The sequence below is a fragment of the Tinamus guttatus genome, unplaced genomic scaffold (assembly GCF_059628265.1).
Source record: "Tinamus guttatus ecotype Peru unplaced genomic scaffold, ASM5962826v1 Tinamus_guttatus_pri_ptg000004l, whole genome shotgun sequence".
In the NCBI taxonomy this organism is placed as follows: Eukaryota; Metazoa; Chordata; class Aves; order Tinamiformes; family Tinamidae; genus Tinamus; species Tinamus guttatus.
Window position 1 is genome coordinate 13,349,864 of NW_028288538.1, and position 20,975 is coordinate 13,370,838.

At 38.1% G+C, this 20,975-nt stretch overlaps 1 protein-coding gene across 2 annotated transcripts in view; it reads left to right on the forward strand.

The window, feature by feature from the left end:
- Window positions 1-550: 550 nt before the first annotated feature.
- Window positions 551-20,975, forward strand: part of CGNL1 (cingulin like 1) — a 53,496-nt gene continuing 33,071 nt past the window's right edge. Inside the window, exons 1-7 of one of the 2 annotated variants that reach the window (XM_088519962.1) lie at window positions 551-585; window positions 14,941-16,540; window positions 16,919-17,013; window positions 17,628-17,721; window positions 18,948-19,049; window positions 19,201-19,349; window positions 19,856-19,991. In XM_088519962.1, coding sequence (XP_088376088.1) covers window positions 14,957-16,540; window positions 16,919-17,013; window positions 17,628-17,721; window positions 18,948-19,049; window positions 19,201-19,349; window positions 19,856-19,991 — 2,160 coding nt within the window. In that variant the 5' untranslated portion in view covers window positions 551-585; window positions 14,941-14,956. Of the gene's footprint in view, window positions 586-14,926; window positions 16,541-16,918; window positions 17,014-17,627; window positions 17,722-18,947; window positions 19,050-19,200; window positions 19,350-19,855; window positions 19,992-20,975 lie in introns of those variants that run through there. The other variant, XM_088519970.1, reaches the window with a different exon arrangement.

Here is a 20,975-nt window from a genome sequence, read left to right on the forward strand (position 1 = left end):
CGCTTTGGCGGTGCTCAGGGACGTGGCGTGCGCCGCGTTTTGGTCCCGCAGCCCCGGCGGGCAGCCCGCCCCGCTCACGGGCGGGTGCCGCCTCAGACCTCCTGCATGGGCAGAATGTTCTGGAAACCCGCGCGCCGCGTGCGGCGCCGCTTCCGGAGCGCTCTGGAAGACGTCGAGAAGAGCCACCCCAGCCGCTGAGGGGAGCCCGGGCTCCCTGGCCCCGCTTACCTCCGCAGGAACGGGTCGGGCGAGGTGTCCTCGCTCCGCCAACCGTTGGCGCTAGGTGGCTGCCGGGGCCCTCGGTATGGGGCGCCTCGCGCTCCCCTCGGACACGCGGCAGTCGCGGCGCGGGGCGCCTCGTGCTCCCGCAGACGCTCAACGGCCGCGGCGCGAGGCCGCCGCTCGGTCGCCCCTCGCTCACCTGCGGGAGCGCCCCCCGCGCGGCCCCGGCGCCCCCTCCCCCGCAGGAGGGGCGGGCAGTCGGCGCTCGGCTCCGGCTGCGAGCGCGCCTGGCCCGGGCGGGGGCGGCGGCGAGCGCGAAGTTGGCGGGGCGCTCGCGCTACAGGGCGAGGCGGCCCGGGACGGGTGAGGAGAGCGGCGCGGGCAGGGGGCGGCGGGCGCGGCGCGGGGACCCCGCGACCCGCTGCTCCCCCCGGGGGTCGGGGGGCTCGCGGTTGGCGGCGCCTCGCGGGCGGGGGGCGGTGGCTCCTTCCCCGGCACCTCGGCGGGAAGGCGCCGGCCCGGCCCGGGACTTCAGGTGAAACGAGCTGGGCCAAGCCGGGCCGGAGCCCCCGGGGCGGCGGCGTGGGGGGCGCCGCCGCGCACATTCCTCCGGGGATTCCTGGCATTCCTCGTCGGGGACTCCCGGGCTCCTTCGTGTTCCTCTGCGCTGCGCGAATTAGCCTCCGTTGAGCGTTTTGTTTTTCTTTATTTCTTTTTGTTTTTTTTTTTTTTTTTTCCTCCCCATTTCTCGGCTGGAAGGCGTGCCGGTGCGGAGCGCGCCGCTCCGGGGCAGGGTCCGCGCGGCGCCCCGGCCTCCCGCGCTCTCTCCGGGACGGGCCCAGCCCGCGCCTCACGGCTTCGCGTGTGGAGAGACCGCGGCAGCGGCGGGAGGGCTGCACTGAGTCCCGGTAACCGCTTGCAGTGACGGAAAAAGAGTTGTTACAGCTTCTATGCCCCTATTTCTTTTTTAATTTTCTAGGAAGAATAATTTAAAAAAATCACTGCAACATATTCGGAGTAATTATTACAGGAGAAATATTGGAATCCCCACCTTCAAGGCGGTTTTATATATCTGAACATCTATAGTGTGTTTGACTGGCACACACTCGTGTCAGATGATTCATGTAGATGAATCAGGAAAACCCTAGGATATAATGATTTGTGGCATACTCGTGGAAGTTTGACAGACTAGGTGTCTGATGCTTATTCTGATCAAAAAAAAAAAAAAAAAGGAAAAACATAATTCTGTCACATGCCTCATGCTTAAGCTTTTTTCTATCGATTTTAACAATACTTTGAGCTTGGTAAAGATGCAAATATGATGGCAAAAACAAGCCACCACTGACCTTCTTGTAGTGGCCTGTGAAAAATCATTTGGCTATCAATAAAAATCATTTAAGAATTATATTTTCTAGAAGTGCCATTGAATTTTCTCATCCTTTTTTCTTGTGTTAGACCCAGAATAAGTTCCACCATATGCATAATGTGTACTATGGTAATTGCTGGTCGATGTAGGAGTTCATAAAGCAACCAGAGGGTTTTTGTATTATTTTATATTGTAAGTTTTCATTTATTTTGAAAAGATTGTAAATCAGAATTAAAGCTTTTCATGTTTGAGTCTGTCGTGTTAAGAAAGGCAGAGTCTTTTTAACAAACTTGATAGGAACTAATCAAAAATGGTAGTAATTCAGATTATGAAAGAACTGATAGCTTTACGTGTATGTATGTATGTATTTAGTGGGGTGTGTTTTGAATGTGTTAATCATTGGAAGAGTTCCTTGAATTGCACATGATTTACTGTTTCCAAACCCTACTTCAGTGCAAATGCATTGGGGGAGTTTTTTTTGGTGAATGTCAGGATCTTACAATAGCAGTGAACAGGAATGGGTAGACATTGCTAACCTGGTTGCTTACAGAATTTGCAGTTTTTTTCCCAAAGAGACAGTGTTCTCCATGTGTTCTCCAGTCGTGCTTAGCATGGCTGTTTTTGTTCTCAGTATCTCACTTGATTGCATTATGCTTATTCTAAATCTAATAAATGTCATGACTGTTTGGGCTGCCTGAATTGTCTCTGAGCAATTGAGGATTTTTTAGATTTCTGCTCAATGCATTTTTTTAGACTCTTGTTGTCACTAGTAAAATGGTGGAGAATGTGATTAGGTTTCCCATGACAGGGGAATATGGAGGATGTGGAATTTGGTCTTCTGCAAACCTAGTCTGTGGTGCAGCTATGGATCCTGCGAGGAGAAATTTTACTCAGTGAAAAGATTGAAAGAGAAGGCGAGGAGAGAAAAAAAAAAAAAGACAAGAGTGACAGTATGCTTCTGATCCTTCTTCTCTCCTGTGTTGTGTAATAGGAAGTTGATATTTCTCAGGATATTGGTGAAACTGGTTTGTCTAGTGTCTGCAGTGTCATCTGAAATGTGTAGGTGAAATGGCATGACCTCAAACTTAAATATTTAAATCTTTTGTTATGGAGCAATGTAAGATGAACATTTCTACAAAAGTATATTGCAAGGCATTCATTCAGCTCATGATGGGCAAGTTATTATTTTAAAACATCTACCCTATGTATTTTGGGGACAAATAATTCATTTGATGTCAGAAATTAACTAAAAATAGGCTACTGTAGTTTCTGCAGCTTGAAATTTAATTGAGCTTTACAAAAAGCTCCCTTTGTTCACTATCCGTTTCAAGAAGAACCACATCTTAGATGAGGCAATTAGGGACATGGTCAAGCAGGTTTGGTGTGGAAGAGTTTATGGTTGGACTCCATGATCTTAAAGGTCTTTTCTAACCATTTTGGTTCTATGATCGTGAATGGCCTGGATGAGGTGAAGATATTTGAATTTCTCTAGTTGTGTGTTTGAACATACAGCTTTTTTTTTTTTTTTTTTTTTTTTTTTTTAAGAGTTGATGTGCTTTTTCCTAAGTCTTGTGTTGGGAGTACATACTGTTTTCTGTCCTTTGTCAAAAAAGATGTTTCTAACCCTGTTGGAGAATGTCTTCTAACCAAGTTTTTGTGTGAGAGAAAGTATTTTGTGTGCTCATGGAGTGACATGTTTATCTGGAAGCATTAACACATTTCAGAAACTATTTTGGCCTTGCCTCTCTGAGTGGGTTAAATCTAAATAGCAATACTTTTCAGTATGGCTGAATATGACAATTTAATGTTTAAACCTGAGGAATTAACAGGCTAGGAATGCATGGGTTGAAGATTTAGTGAAGTGGTAGTCATGGAGTCACCACTGTTTGGGATTAGAGCCCAGTGCATTTGCTGTGATCTTCTACCATCTCTGCCAACAAAGCTGGCGGCCTTCCTGAAGAAGTTTATCGAAGTGTAGATGTAATATAAAAACTTCTGTTTTATGTGAAATTGAATGAATGATGTAATTCATAGCAAGCGCTTTAAATTATCTAGCATAGTTTTTCCACATATGCCTTTTAACTATTTTTTTAGCGAAGATGAACTTTTTTATTGTTATTATTGAGTTGTTCCATCTTTTATATTTCTGAGATATATTAACTAGATGATATCAAATCTAAAATGAATATTTTATAGTACCTTTTTTGGTGCTTGATGTTGGTGATGTTGGAGAATAGTGGGAAATAATGGTGGTGAGAGAAACTTCTTAGAAAGCACTTTCACTTAAAAGCCATCATCAAGATTGGTTAAGGCTTGCACCTGTCTGAATTCCTAGCATAGCTTCCACTTTCTGAAGGGGCACCCATGCTTTGCCAGACTGGGTGTCATCAATATTAAAGTGGCCACATGATTCCCAGCAGATGAGCATGACAGGAGTTTGAATTCAAGTATTTGCATAACTTAAGAACTATTAAGTTTTAGGTAAATAACATGCACCATTTTATTATAGCTAAAGCGTTGATTTTAGAACTGTATAAATGTATTATGAAAATGAGACTTGCTAGCTCGGCTGCCCATGCTTACACGTTCGATCATACTCGTATGTGTGTGTGCATGCACTTCTGCAGAAGTCTTGTATGTACTTACCAGTCATTAGAAATGTTCCAGGCAGATTTTAAATTATATTGAAAGATGTTATTGAAAGCTACTGAAGATTATTAGAAGGAGGAAATGTATTTTATGCACATAAAAACACTCCAAAATAAAAGTGGAAAGTGAATTATGATCTATCTCAACATAAAGCATAATACCAAAAAGAGTAAATTTTCACATTTTATATGGGTATGGGGGAATGCTTTCAGTGATGTGAATTAGCTCAAAATATATTGCTAGGCCTTGCTGAAGCTGTTGATGGGCTGAGATATGCCTTCATACAATCATTTGCAGATCATTAGCTATTGCACCCAGAGAACAAATGTCTGGCTCCTGTAATTGGTGCAGTAGTAGGAGCCTTTGTTTGCAAGAACAATCAGGCTGTAATGTTACATTATAATTCCACAAGCGCTTTAAGCCTCACAAAAAGCAGTCCCATCTCTCTCATTTCCCCCCCAGCCATTATGCTATTGCTATTCCAGCGTGAAGGTGAGAAGAGTGGTAGTTTGCAGAGCTGGTTAAACCTGTGCTCAGAGTGCAAGGAGAGTCCATACCAGGACCCGCTTGGTGCTGCATCTCCCGGGGACCCAGTGAAGCTCCCTTCCTCTGCAGTATCCGGTCTCTGCTCTCCACCAGCCTATGCCTCCCAGTCTGACTGTGATGATATCATCTTGTTGTCTCATGGTGGCTGGGCGCAGGGCCCACAGCTCTGACTGCATATTTAAATTTAAAATGCATGGCTGCATTAGTTGAAAGAAAATAGATGGGTATGAAGCCAAGAGTTTAAATAATACAGTGATAATTAAGACAAAGTTTAACAATAGAAACATTGGAGCCATAACCAGCTTGAATACACATAAAGTTCTGACCCTGTCTTGGCTGTCTAAATCTGATTCGTAAAGTTTTATTTTACCTATATTTTTTGTACTTAAATAGTTGCATTTCCCTATAAATAGTTCCTTCTTTTTCTTGTCTTTCGATGTGTCAAAGGTCAGTTATGTTGCTTTAATTGGCATAGACAAGATTACATTTTTTCTTGGGTAGAAATGTGGAGGAGGTCCAGTGATGCATGACATCTAAAACCAAGGAATATTTTTTTCTTCTTTTTGACTAGGGGAGCATCATTTTAGGTAATGCTAAAAAACTCCTTTGTGACCTTAAAGTACTGGCTAAACGTCTTTAATAAATATGGCTTTAACTCTGTTCCCATTTCTTTGAAAAAGGCTTTCCAGAAGACTTTTTAACAAGCTTGGTATGTTTGCCGCAACCTCTAAGAATATGCACAGGATACTCTTTATTTAGACAATAATACATCCCAATGATATCATTAGGATAATTTCCTTTATAACAAAATGCAAAGCTTCTAATGCTGACAATTGGAGGAAAGTGCAGTAAAATAACATAGCATTTATTGTGGAGAACTACAGTATTAGATATTTGGATAGAAACCAGTTATTGTTTTTGAAATCACAAACTGCAGTTAGAACTTCTAAGTATCCTTGTGTCACTCAGTTGACATTTATGATTTAATGAACTGGAGGAGAATTCCTTTTGTTGATCTTGTCGGTATGTCTTTCTTTCTCTTTTGCAAGTTTGTTATATTTTGAAGGAAAAATGGGTGGAATCAATGAAGCAGTGTGGTCATACCTTCTGTATAATTAACCTTGAGACAAATATTTACAATAATTGGTGTGCTTTTTGGTTTGTTTTTGTATTTGAAGTTTATAAATACTAATTGTACTGTAATAGTGTCAGTATATTTAAAGAGTACATAGCTAACTCCAGTGGATTGGATACAGTGATACTGACATTAAAAAAAAGTGCGCAGGTGTATATTGCCCTCAATGAAAAATGGAGCAGTATAGTGGTATGAGCATGCTTATACAGGTGTCTGTGTGCACAGAAGATCAAAAAACCTCCATCCTCCTCCACTGACTTAACTGTATATCATGTGATATACACAGCCTGAGAGTAGTGGAGGCAGATGACATGAGCTGGGTTTTTTTAGAACTATATTGCAGATACAGGTTGACTTCTGTGTTAGTAGAACCTTAATTTGCTTTTAATTCCTGATTGTGTCATGTTTAAATTTGGGAGAATCTACAAATTTTGCTGGTTTATCAGGTACTTCTGTGGGACTAATAAGACGTTTTGCATTTTGAGAGAGTAAGACTTCCCCACTTGTGACGTTTTTTTCAGCCAGTGGAAGCTTGAACCAAGATGTGAGTAGCTTTAGAACCAGCTCTTGCTTTAAACTGCTATTACTGTTTCCTTCCATTCCCAATCTTCATTAAACCCAACTGTATTTCTATCCTTGGAGAAGTGACTATCAAACTTTTGTTTTATGGGTTGAGCATCTGAGTAAGGTTGTCATGATGCCAAGTATAAGTTTTTATGGTATAACTCTTATACTTTTTTGGAGTTGTGAATAACGCGTGCCATATGGTCTGGGTTCCCAGCAGCCCAGGATTTTCAAGCATGGAATTTGTCAGTGTTATTTATTCCACCAGTAAGAAGAGGTGGCACAAAAAACTTTCTTGCTGCTTGTAAATAGGGTGAATATATTAAACTCACTGGTGTGTTTTCTAGTTTGTCATGAATAGAAGCTTTAGGTAGGTCTTTGATGCTGTCATCAGAATAGTTGACTAAGCATAAAATAATTCTCTCTCGGGTTCATTTTATTCCACAGCTTCCTGCCAGAGACCCCCATATTGAGTTATTATGTGATGTATTACATAAAATTCTCCGGGTATGCATTTTGAAACTCTTGAATTTTGACCATTAGGAAGCAAATGGTAATTTACAGACTGGTGGTATAGGCACAAAAAGAAACTGATCTGCAAGCTTTCTTGTTTTCTGTAGGTGTCATGATTTAGTGTAGGGAATGGCTTCTAGATACCATATATATAATTTTATATAGACTGAAAATATGCCTCAAGGGAAATAAAAAATCCTAACCAGGGAGAAGAACATCTTGGAAAGACTGAGAATTCATCATTTCTAAGCACAGTCTATTGCTGGATATTGCCAGTTTGCATCATGACTAGGTTCACCTATGCCATTTTACAGATACATACCTAGAACTTTCAGATTTAACTGTTCTCTGTTCCACCCTACTGTAAGCAGAAGATCAAGTGAACTCAGTTGTCCAGAGTGGTTCTTCATATAGACTAAAAAGTACAGACTGCAGCCAAACCTATTTTCCCGTTGCAGAATCCTCTGATTTTAGGCAGGATTGCTCCTCGTGCAGCTTTCCTATTTGTGAGATTGTGTTCTACCAAGTGTAAAAACATTATAGCATTTGGTCTTTCCATGAATTATCTTCTATTTCCTTTTCTTTCCCCTCATAGTGCGCAAGTTTTCCTTCCTCTTCTCTCCCAGTGTTATTTCCTGTTTTCTTTTTTTTTTTCTCTCCATAGCACTGTCGTTTATTATTGACCTAACACCTGGGTTGTCTTTGTGCAGTGTAGCTGCAGCTTTTAGAGTAGTCAGCTGCATGGAGAACCTCTTACTTAGCTTGGAGAGCAAGCTCAGTTTTATTTGGAGGACAAGTTTTGCAGTTCCTTCCTGACATTTTGCAGTGCATGTGTGAAAAACTTGGAGTAAACATCCATAAATTGTTATATCCCTTTTTTTTTTTTTTTTTTTTTTTTAGCATATAGATACTGTTTTAAGTACAGCTTTCACGTTCTTTTTCATCAGTCCAAGAGCAAAAATTATATAAAGAACTAGATAAAATGAGGGCATTTGATTAAATTAATAGCAATCAAAGAGAGCAGATTTTTATGCATTGCTAAAATATGAATTGAGAGGGTTACTGACTGTTAGATAAGTGAAATTCTGAAAGAGCTTTCAGAGAGGAGTGTGTTGGTGGAGCTACAACAAATCTTTTAAGATTTTGAAGTTAGTTCTCCATAGACTTCATGCAATGTTGCACGGATTTGTCTTTGCAGACAACTCCTCCTACTTTGTCTAAGCAGAAAGTCTGTATGTCCTAAATGTGTTTTGTTAAATTTACAAAGCTATCCACTTTCAGAGGTGGAGTGCTGAACTTGGTCGGTTAGAAATCTAATCCTGTACAGTAAGTCCTGTTTTAAGGCACTGATTAAGTACTATGGGCAGCAAATGATTTCATCCTTTAGCATGTGTGTCGGCTGTAACTTGCATGGAAAGGAAATGTAATTAGATCAGTTAACCTTTAGCAGCTTGGATTTTTTATTTGTTTATTTTTGTTTTTTGTTTTTTTAAATTATATGCCCTAGTCTTGTTTCCTGAACAATATTTGCCTGGTTCAGTTTTAGGAGTTTCAGGAGTATGATACTTTATACAAGGGAGCTTCAGTGTTTCTGTTATCAAGAGAGGATCATCCTAATGCAATGGAAAAAGTGGAAAAGTAAGATTCTTTATATTTTTCCATATTTCTATATGTGGGAGATAGCTGATGCACCTACTAGGTATATGCTAAGGAACATTCACAAACGTGTGGGCCAATGCCTATGAGGATATCTGGCTCAAGGAGGAGGCCAGGGAATATATCTGCTGGTGCCCCTAAATGCTGTCCACACCTTTGCTGATATGTTATTGTAGGAGCCCTAGCTATCCAGTGCTAGAAAAAAATATCCTACATGCTTGTAGCAGAAGGAGTGCAGGGCTCTTTGCTGCTGCTGAGTTAGAGCTGGTTTGATATTGAGTATGCATGAGGCAGGGCACATGTGAGCAAGATGCATACGCTAAATGTGGGATTTGGAAAGTGACATTTTTGGTAAGTCTGGTTGGTAGATCTGGCTAAGGAAGAGCGGCTGCTGATGGGTGGCTGCACTTTCCTTCCTCTGATGCTGTGGTGTTAGGAGTGCTGCAGAACTGCCAGGGAGAAGGGACATCTCTGGGATGGGAATATGTTTCTCAAAGTGTTTTTTTTTTCTGCTTCATTGGCAGGGAGAGCAGTAGGGTTTCCAGATTACAGGGGTTTTCTTTCTTGTATGGCAGGATATCAAATAACTACTGGTAGCTAGCTTTTAAATAGGTGATAGCAGCTGTGAAAGGACATGTTTTTCAGGCATTTAAAAATGTTTTTGGCCTGTTAAGCCTTCAGTGTTCCACTCCCATGATGGTAATTTGTAAAATGTCATATCACCCCCATAGAACAACCTGTTAAGAGAATAATATGCCTTGTTGCGTAGGGTATTGGATTTTCAGACATGACACAAATCCTAAAAAGGTCTTTTTATATTAAAAAAAAAGTTTCTATGAAGCTGTTTTTGATAAACAGTGATGAGTGATAAAATGTGAAACTTTTATATGCACTGGAAGTCAATATATATTTTCTTTTAATGAGTGCTTAAAGCCCTATATGAAGGCTATTTTGAAAAGGAATACTGAAACCCAAGTGCCTGAACAGCTTTCTGTGACAGTGTTTTTGTTTGCAGAAGTTCGTAAAGGTTTCTGTCCCTGAAAATGGGGCTAAAACACAAATTCAGTTAATGATTTTGTGATTGGCCACAGGATGGTCCGAGTCCATTTTGCTGTCAAAGTAGATGATGCTGTCATCCCCTGACACCCTTGCTGATCTGATAGAAAACTGCAAATCTCTTGCTGGATCAGCAGAGTTGTTCTGGGTTGTCATGCAGCTGCACAGTGGCTGTCACTGTCACCAAAGCAGCAGGGGGAATGTGCAGCTGAGATCAGTTGAGTGCCATAACCAGGGAGTTCAATGGGAGAATGTAGTGGCCTGTGTTGTTTGAAGCCCAGTGGAAAAATGCTAAATTGAAGTAAAATATAATTCAAACCAACATATTCTGGATTTTAAGCAAGTTGATCCAGTAGCCTAATGAAGCAGGGAGTGTGATCATGCAGGAATTGCCCACAATTTTCATGAGGTTTCAAAGTGAGGAAGGGGCTAATACGTGTGTATAGATACGAAGACCTGCAATCACAGGCTGAATCAATGGGAAGCTCATTTCTGAAGTTTGCTTCTTTCAGCTCTGAACAGTTTTTTTTTTTTTTTTTGTACACTACACTTTTTTTTTTTTTAACTTTTCAAAAACAGCAAAAAATTGCTGTTATTGAAATTCCAAAAAAATGTAGTTGTCCAAGGAATGTCCTCTCCAATGATACCCATAGAACTGTGTGTTACCTAGGGGTATAAATTTGCTTCAGTTGTGTCTGACTGGGTTTCCTGGGTCTTTAAGTCAGTGTTTCTTTAAACTTCCTTGAGATAACGACTGGATTTACCAAGCTTGGTAATTAGTAAATGCATCTGCTTAACGTTAATACCATGTAACTGTAGAAAGTCAAGCTGTTTCATTTTTCTGGACAATTCTGAAGTTTTTAGGTCAAACTTTGCTTGGTAAAATTTGGCTTGCTGAGAGCAGCAGATAATATTATTAAGGGGAAGATGACAAGATATCTTCACTGTTCTAAATTGTAGTTCAGTGTGTCATCCCAAAACAATATTGGTGGTTCTATGTCCTTGACTATAAAGATTCTCTATCATTTTAGCAAATCAAATATATTCAAAAGAAAGTTTGTTAAAGTAGTTATTAGTAAGGCAGTGATGTTCTGCTTTATTTGGTACATGCTATTGAAATAACATTTACTTCACAAATAGGAAATAAAAATTGGTTTCATAAAATAATAGGAAGACTGTCTTAATTAAGATTTTTTTGTGGAAAGAAAGTTTCTTTCTTTACGAAGTAACTATAAGGAGACAATAAGCAGCCCCACAAATAGGGAAAATCTCCTCTTAACTAGTGTTAAAATATCTAACCTCTTTTCATAAGCTTAACAGTAAACAAACTGTGCTCTCCTAACATTTGAGGGCTGCAGCAGGCTTAAAGAGGATTAAGAACAGACAGTGGTAGCTGCCAGTGAACCCAGCTGCCAGCTCCTCCCCTTTGTCACACATCAGAATTTCAGTCATTTGTAGTACATAAAACGAGATTGACTGATTGCATTTACCTTAGGATGCCAGGCTGCAAACTGACTCATGAATCATTCAGTTGCCTCCACTTTTGAGTTGGTGACTCCATGCTAGGAGTGGGCCAGGCACATGGCAGGGTAAGAGCTTCAGGCCTTTCATTTTAATCTGTTGCTGTATGCCTGCCAAAGCTGGAGCTGCAGACTGTATAATGTTTGCATAAAATATGAATTTAACTGTAATCAAACAGTAATCATCATTATATTTTTCTTAATAAGCTCCCCAATTTTATTATTTTTTTTTAAAGACTCTTTGATAAGATGTCATTTTGGTAACAGTCTACTGTCTCTTTACATTGAAAGAAGTATGAAGTCTGGGGACGTCTCCAAAATGTGAGTGGCAGGACCAGTACACATTTTCTGCATCCCAGTTATTTTTCACATCTTGATTTTGGTCTGTTTAATTTTAATAGCAGTATCAGTCAACATAATGCATCTTCCATTAGGTCTTATTCCTTATTTCTTACTTCTGCTGTAGTGCTATTATCCAGTAAATATTCTATAATAGCCCTGAGCTGAAAATGTAAAAGATCTATAAATGTGGGGAAAAAAGAAGAACCCTAGAATTTGTTCAAAGCTTCCTCTCTTATTTTGTTTCTTTCCCCCAAATATATTGATTTCTGTGGTGCTAATGCTTAAATGAGTTATATGTGGGAAAGACGCTTGAGAAGGAGGACATGGAACAGTATTAGAGCACCTGGAAATGCAAAAATCAATGTGGCAGTATGGGACAGAGTAAAACTGTAGAGAGTTCAGTGGTGTAATAGTTGATAACAGGTGCATATTCTAAAAATGAAATTTTGAATGAATAAATGATTTTTTTCCTTCCCACTGGCTTAGAGCAATGATCAGGCCTAGCTAGAACTGGGTGCAACTTTTTACATTTGTGAGCATGGTAAATTCCTTCTGCCGCCATGTGAACTGGAATGTAAAGTGGTAAAATTAAGGTTGCTTTTTAAAATTAGAGTCTGAATTTATTTCGGCGTCAAAAGATGGATTAATGAAGTCTGAATTTTAACTAATGATCTTATTGTTCATTTGAAGTATACTTTGTAACAGTGTCTTTTTTGATGCAGTGAGGATTATTTTTCTGGTTTTGAAAGAAATATTTAAGAAATTGTAACTGTTTTAGAACTTTAGATCATGCCTTGGTGACACTGATTTTTTTTCCCCCTGTAGATAGTCATATAGATTAGTTTTTTTTAAAAAAGAAACTTTTAAATTTGTTATTTTGCTAAAACTAGTATGATGATAAAACTAGATGTAACTTTTGAGTCTTTCATAATGTATCTGTAGTAGTAACTCCGCATCAACATCTTATAATATAAAAATTGAAAGAATAATTTCAAAATGTTTATTTTATTCTAAGACAGGAATTTTTGAAACTACTTCATTTTTGTTGGTGCAAAAAAAAAAAAAAAAACTATACCAAGACATTGATGCTTCTGTTGGTGGGGGGGAAAGAGAACCGTTACTTTGAACTGGGCAGTTCGAAGAGCAGAATGGAGAGCCTGCATTCTTCTTCCAGCATCAACACAACTGTTATTGGATTTGTTTAGCTGTTTCCTTTATGGTACATGTCTTTTTAAAGTTAGAACTCTGTACAGTAATATCTATTTTTTTCTTTTGCTGTCTAAGCTGTCATCATGCAGCTCGGTAGCAGACTTCAGTGCCATGATCAAAACCTCAACAGATCAGTGGAGGTCTCTTCATCGACTTGCAAGAGATTAAAACTAACGTCTGCCATTTGCCATTTTCCCTCTGTTTCTTCACAGGCACAGTGTAACTATTGTGAGATATTGTGAATAATCAGAAAAGGAGGTCAAATACTTTGGAGAAACCTATAGAATGGAGGCCCAAGACAGTGCTGTGTTTTGGTACTTGTGCTTCCTCCTGTTGTTCGTCCCCTTTCGTTTCTGCATTTCCCTCGGCCTTTGCTGCCCATGGTCTTTCGTTGGCTTTGTGGTGCCTTTTTCTTTGTTCTGTTTCTCTTCCTACTGTGGGAAGTCATAAACCGAGATCAGATTCATAGTGTCTGTTTTATTTCCTTTTACTAAGGAAAGTGAATCCCTGTGATAACTAGTTTACAAAATGTTTTTGTATCTAAGGAAAATTTTGTCATGGAGACTGTTTTTGGAGTGGTTCTTTCTGTTTGTTTTGTTTGTTTTCTTTCATTAAAATAATCGATTGATGCCTTCTATCTTGAGAAGAATGTGCTGATTCCTACAGATGAAGGGAATTTGCAATTGATGAATTCCTGGGGCTGTTCCTTAAGGAAAGGAGAGGTCTTTTCAGGGAGTGTGGAAGTTAAAAAGAGGAACTGGCTGTAGACTAGCATGCTGCTAATATCAAGTGAAACTTTTGAATTCATTGAGAAAAAGATAATTCTTCTGCTGATTAGAATATCTGAGGGAGATACTTCACGCTGAGATACCTAAGAATGGAACTGGCTACAGAGGCTTGTTTTTAGAGTGATACTACTATTTTAGTATCCCCTTGTATGTCAGTTACTCACCTTTCTTTAGCATTCTTGTTGTCAGGCTGCAGTGATTGCTCAAGTCTCTAGCTTAGTTCAAAAGTTTGCCTCTTCCAGGTTTCATACCAGGATGTCACCCTTTTCTGGTCCAGTCTCTATAGACACAGCTCCTACTGTTGCTGAATTACCTCTGCCATCAGTAACTAACCAGTTGGCTGTTTGCTTATAAAACATGATGATGGTGAAATAAAACCACCCACAAAAGCAGTACCTAGGGAATGAAAAAACAGGATTTAGCATTTAAAGTGCAAGGGCAGTTTAATCTTTTTTGTTTTCTAAGTTTGAAACAATCCAGGCACATGCAACATGGAGTTAGTTCATTTTTCAGGAAAAAAAGAAACGTCATCAACTTTGGAAACACTAAAAGTCTTTTTCCATTCCTGTTGGTCAACTAAGTGTCCGTTTTAAAACAACAGCTGGAGTTTTCTGGAAAAAGCCCCCAAACAGATCGTTAAATTAATTTGTAGTATAGTTTATACTTGTGGAGGACAATGAGGTAATGGATCAAAAAGTTTGTTTTCAGATGTACTTAGAAACAAGTAATACATTTACTGTAAAATATGATAGTGGCATAAAAGATTTTACAGGACATAGGGAGACAGTATTAGAGGAAACAGTGACACATCTCCATTTCTGAAAACAAAAGTTGAAAAAGCAGATAAAAAGCATGACTTAAAAGCATGAGGGTATTAACCTTGCTTGCAGTGCTTTAGTTACCTTTAACTGGTAACCTAAAACTGTCTGCATTTTTTAATCTTCTAGGCTTTCACATTTAGGTGTGATTATGGCTGATATTAATTGCTGGCCGTAAAAGGACGTTGATTTTTGAAGGAACAGTCTTTCAGTATATATAGTGAAGGTACCTAAAATAAAATGTGTGTTATGTTAAATTCAAAAATATTAGATCTTCTATTATTTGAATTCTATTGAATTTCTGTTGCAAAGCAATTAGCAGAAGTTATATGAAGCTAATTGTATACTGTTGTTATTTCACAATATTTACATTCATAAAATGTCACTAACCCAGAATCTGTCAGTCAGCTGTTAGTCTTTGTTTCACAATGTGCTCGTTTTGAGTTTGCGTATTCACCTCAATGCATATTACTTAATTTTGGAAGTATGGAATGAATGGTTGTATGAAGCAAATAATAATCTGAAGTATTTAAAACTTTTTTTTTTCCCTGCACAGCTATAATTATCTGATAATGGAGCCCTATTTTGCTGGTTTTAAGCAAGTGCAGCAGGACTATGAAGTTACTCTTGAACTTGCCACTGAGGAGGTTCAAAAAATCAGCACTGCCCAGAATTCTAAGACAGGATCTTATGGTGTCAGTATTAGAGTACAAGGAATTGATGGGCATCCTTACATAGTGCTAAACAATGCAGAAGGATGTTTGTCAGAAAATCCTCCTCTGCCTGGAGAAGAACAGCAGGTCGTTTCTCAGACTGTAAGTAGGCCAACCGCAGACTCTAATTCTGCCTATAACTTGGACGACAAAAATGGTGAACGCGCAAAGTTTCCTGGAACACAGCATGTGCAACCGTGTATGTTCAAAAGCCTAAAGATAACCAATATGGATGAAAAAGAAAATGGAACATTGAATTTTAAAGACAGGACACTGAAATCCTCCAATTTGTTGAACTTTCAAAGACATCCTGAGCTTTTACAGCCTTATGATCCTGAAAAAAGTAACTTGAACTTGGATACTTACCAATCTTCTCTGTGTGATAAATCTAAATCTTTTGCAGATAAAGGTAAAACTGAAGCAAGGCCCTGGATTTCCTCATCCAAAGTAGTGTCCCTACAGAAAATAAATCCGTATCTTGCAGAGTCAAACAAAGCAATTGCAAATAAAATACCCTTGAACAGGTCAGTGGAAGACCAAAAAAAGCAGGCGTTGGACTGTCCCGGTAACGTTATCACTTCCAATGAGGTGCATGTTTCGGATTCGTTTTTATCCGCAGGAGGATCCCCATGTGTTAGTCCTGTGGCTCGTATGGAAACAAGGAAACCTAGACCAGATGTTCTTCCTTTCCGCAGACAAGATTCAGGTGGGCCCGTGTTGGATGACTCACGAAGATCATCATCCTCTTCAGCTACTCCCACTTCTGCAAATTCCTTGTACAGATTTTTACTTGATGACCAAGAGTATGCTATCTATGCAGACAACGTTAATCGCCATGAAAACAGAAGGTATATTCCATTTTTGCCTGGAACTGGCCGTGATATTGACACTGGTTCACTTCCAGGAGTAGATGAGCTAATTGAAAAGTTTGATAAGAAAGTTGGTCCTCAGAGAAGAGGTAGGATGGGAAAAAGGAATAAGATTCACCCAGATGATCGTAAAAGATCAAGAAGTGTTGATAGTGCCTTGTCGTCAAGTCATGAGGTAAATTCAGGTTATTTGCATGAATTCAGTAAAAGCTTGGGTAAGTCAACTGAGCAGTTGCTAAGACCATCTGAAGTTTGCCTTCATAAGCAGTTACCTAGAGATCAGAAGCTGCTTTCCACAGAGACGAAAGGTTTGGCTCGAAGTACTGGAAAACTGCAAATGCCTGATAAAGACATTCAGAACTGCCATTTCAATTCTTTGCAGTATCATAAACAAGATAGAACTTATGCTGAGAGCTTCAAGTTTAGATCATCTACACTCCCAGGCCAGAGTAAAAGTGAGGAAGTTAAAACAGTAACCTCTACTCTGTTGTTGCCAAACCGATTTACAGTCCTACCAGATACAGGAACCAAGAAGATTTCTGTAAAAAAATGTTCGTCTGTCCCCAGTATACAGGTAATTATGAATGTACTCTGAGTTGCATTTTGTGCTGTAGTATATACCAAAGCTGTCCTATTGTTAGATATATGTTTTTCTGTTCTTCATTAAAGCAAACTCCTATCATGTAATACTTCTGAATGGGATAGCAGCATTGTTCGGGTGGATAATAAAACAAAAAGTAATTCCCTGGATGAGGCTGTAGAAAACATATTTTCAAAAACAGTCTTATTCTTGTTTGAGTGAGTGAATATGGTGGGGACAAGGAGGACCACAGTAAGTATATTTCTTCATAATAGAATAGAATAGAGAAGTTTGGTTGTAAATGTTGTATTTGCAAACCCTCATATGATTTTTTTTTTTTTTTTTACATTTATATTTATCTTTTTCTTTTAGTCAACTCCTGATCTCTTGAAAGGCCAGCAAGATATTGCACAACAAACAAATGAAGAGACAGCTAAGCAGATCCTTTATAATTACCTTAAAGAAGGGTAAGTAAACATAGTTAACTCCTTGAGGTGAAATTGCGTCTTCCAAACATTTATTTTCTATATGTTTAAAATTTGACACTGTAAAATCAAAACTGTAACTAAATAGACTGTTAATGAATACTACATAGTTGGTGTATTTCAGCTTTGTCCTTTAAGGTGATATAGGGTCTTGACATATCCATGTGTTCAGAATTTACATGAGGATTCGATTAAATGTACCTGGAAATTGTAAATCAGAATATGATTTTTTTTTTCTCTCTTTTAAATACTTCTGGAGATGAACTTCTGTTACAAATTCAGGCGGCTTGTGAACAGGTTTCTGCTCATAAGCAGATTTGAGAAGAGTTTGATTCATACCTCTTGTGAGTTTAGTGGTGAAAAATCATAATTTAAGCTTTTTTGTTTTAAATACTTATATTTCTTAGGTTGACAGAAGTTCTTTTTTTGTGCATTGAATGCTTTCTCCATTTTTTTTTAAACCTTTGCCATTTCTAATGATGACTTATTTAAAGATGAGGAAGGAAGGACAAAAGAACTAAAGTACACGTGATACACTTAAATTCCTGTACATACTTGAAGTTTCGTTCCTCACTTACACAGTATTTGTGTTTCAGAAGTGCTGATAATGATGATGCCACAAAGAGGAAAGTCAATTTGGTTTTTGAGAAAATTCAGACTTTAAAGTCAAGAGCTGCTGGAAATGCACAGGTAAATAATTCATTTGGCTTGTCTCATATTAGTGCAGTGTTCAAACACTGATCTTGGCATTTTCTAAATCTAGTAATTTACTTAAGATATCTTTGAGATGCACAGTTTGCAAGAATACATAAATAAACTTGAAGAATATTTTGCAAATCTATTATAAGGGATTCTTAAATGCAGTTTACTTAGAAAGTTTGAATCCAGTGCTATCCAGTGATAGCATTCTTCTTGTCTCCCAATAGTGTAAATTAAGGATAAACTCATGTTTAAGTTCTTTACTGAATCAACCTTATGAGAATAATTTCTGGTAATGGTTAAAATGAAGGAATCTGCCACAAGGGCCGTCTCAGGGTTCATTTTGCTTCTATATATTAGATGAAGAGAGGAGTGAAAGCTTAACAGTAAGGAATATCAGAGGGTTATTGGATGAAAGGAAAAGCTAACATACATAGCTTTTAAAAATAATGTTGAAGCATTCCTCATTATAATGCTGAAAATAGATGTATCTGAAGAGGTAGTTTGGTATGTAGTGTTTAAATAAAACACTAACCTAGGATGTGTCTCAAAAGCTGTGTTACAATATTTGATTTCATTTGACAATCTGTCTTTTTAAAAGTTATTATTTCCTATGAAGTGATGCACTGTTTTTTTTTTGTTTGTTTTGTTTTGTTTTTTAGAATAGGAAAAAGTGAAGAAGTTCGTATGTTTTGCAGTGATAGCATATAAAGTACTAAATGCTTGCTTTTGGGAGTCATTTTATCTTTGTCTATAAAGAATGAAAATAAAGTATAAAATGTGAAAAATTACAAAAAAAAACAAAACAAAAAAAAACCTGAGGTTTAATTTGTGTCTTCAGATAAGAGACAGAGGCACACACTTTCTTTTGCTCTGATATCACTGTGTTATCAGTGATATCATGAAGTGAAATTTGGCCCCAAATATTAATGATTTAATTCAGAAGTTGCTTAGTTTTAAACTTTTTTTTAGGTTTACAGTATTTTCTGTACTAGTGGCAACATGTTTTGAGCAATTAATAAGAAGTTATATGGAAGTCAATTAACAGTTTCTTTGAAAATATTAGCTTCGCTTGACTCATATGAAAAGTCCCAGGTGAGCTCAGGCAGTTGATGTGAAGCTTAATAAGCCTTGCTTGTGGTTTTATTTTAGATTTTAAAAGGAAATTGTCAAAAAAACTTGATTTTGTTGGAATAAACATCTCTCTTTGACTGTAGGTTTCTGACTCTTCAGCTGAGGTGAAAGCTTTGTTGGAACAAAAAACAGAACTTGAAAGGAAAGTGGAAGAGTTGCAGAAAAAAATGGATCTGGAAATTAAGGTACCGTCTGTCGTTGTTAGAAAGCTTTTGAATATTTCAAATATGCTTTGAAATAGCTATTTTCATATTACAATATATAATTTATTACAATGCACAAGGTTCTTTATGTTTAGTTAATTATCTTGCTCAACTTTCGATGTGCACAATTTAGAATCAGCAAAATGCCAAAGAAGAGAGAGATGCTACACGAGCAACCTTGAAAGAACTTCAGTTGCAACTTGATCAAAGTGTATGTGAAAAAGATGCCTTAAAAGAGCGTCTCGAGGAAAGTGAGAAGGAACTTAGACAAAACCTAGAGGAGTGAGTTTGCTTTAGGAAACTTATTCATTGCATTTTTTCCCTCTTAAAATGTTTAGATGAATGAAATCATACAGCGTGGGATTTATTATTTTAGGAAATGCTTCAGTTGTTGATCGATTATCATTATTTTTAGAATATCTTGAAGTAAAAACAAAGATTTCTGGATTTGTGGTCTTTTTATAAATGTATTCACATTTATAAGGTGAATACTTTTAATGTCGTAATCGTTTTTCATAGTCATAATGTATTGTTTAGTCTTATAAATACAGATATGTTTGAACACTAGACAAGACAATTGTCTGTATGCCTGTTCAGAAAAAATCTTTCCACTTAAATATCTATTAAAAAGAGTTCTTATTTTTACCCTCCTTGACATATTATTGCTTTGTTTCATTCTATCCTGCTACTGGGTGATAAGCATGGGAATAGGTACTCAAATCTGTTTAGTATTTGGAAGAATTAGCATTTCTACAAATTAAAAACTTCTTTTTCTCCTCCATGATTAGGCTTTTTCAAGTGAAGATGGAGCGGGAGCAATACCAGACTGAGATAAGAGATCTTCAAGACCAACTGTCTGAAATGCATGATGAACTGGACAATGCAAAACATACTGATGAAGGGGAGAAGGAAGTTCTGATTGAGGTTAGTGGGGAAAGAAAATGCTAAAAAAAGCATCAGAAGATTAAAAAAAAAAAAAAAACACAAAAAGTGAGAATTGAGATATAGAAGACAGGCATGCTTTAGCTTTTCCCATTTCATCCAAGTAATTTAACATTAGTAACTTGCTTAAGAGGGCATGTAAGTAAGTAAATTAGCACTAAAAAGAATACAATATGCAAGTCCCATTATTTAAAGGAACAGAGAAAAAATAATGTATGGGCGAGGGACAGCTGAGTTATTCTATGCTCCTGCTGTTTGTTTTCACGAAAAGAAGTGTGGACAGAAAAGGGAAGACCATATTCAAGAATATTTAGAAAAGGTAAAGGTGTACGTATTAACACCAGATGAGATTCCACTGCAAAAATTCAAAGAACTCCTCAAAGCATTATATGCATTAGCTGTTTATCAGTGAGAGCAGGGAGAAAGAAGGGACAGCACGTGAAAAGGAACACAAGAGTTAGGGCTTTCCTGTCACGTCAGGATGCAATAGGAATCCGCTGTTGCCTGAATAATAGCAGTTTTTTCTTTTACTGTAGATGATATAGAGAACATTTTATTAGATTTGTGCATATTGATACATCAGTGCCATTTTACATTTAGTAAATCCCTAGCCTTCTATAAAAGCTGCAGATGATGTGTCAGTCATGTAAGAAACGAAGTTATCCTTGTGGGCCAGCTCATATCGAAATGTTTATCTTCTCTGCAACACAAATGAAATGGTTAATTCCCCCCTCCTTTGGGGATTATTCTCAATGCATCTTAAGTTGCACAGTAGCTATACTGTTTAACTGTATAATTCAAGAACTACTTGTTACATGAACATTACATTAACACTGTGATCACTAGCATTCTCTCTGTAGTGCCTGGGAATATTTTTCACGAACCTAGAAGATAATTGATCTGAGAATGGGAATGCTATATCTATTTGTTAACACTAATAGTTTTGGCATAATTCAATTTACAGAG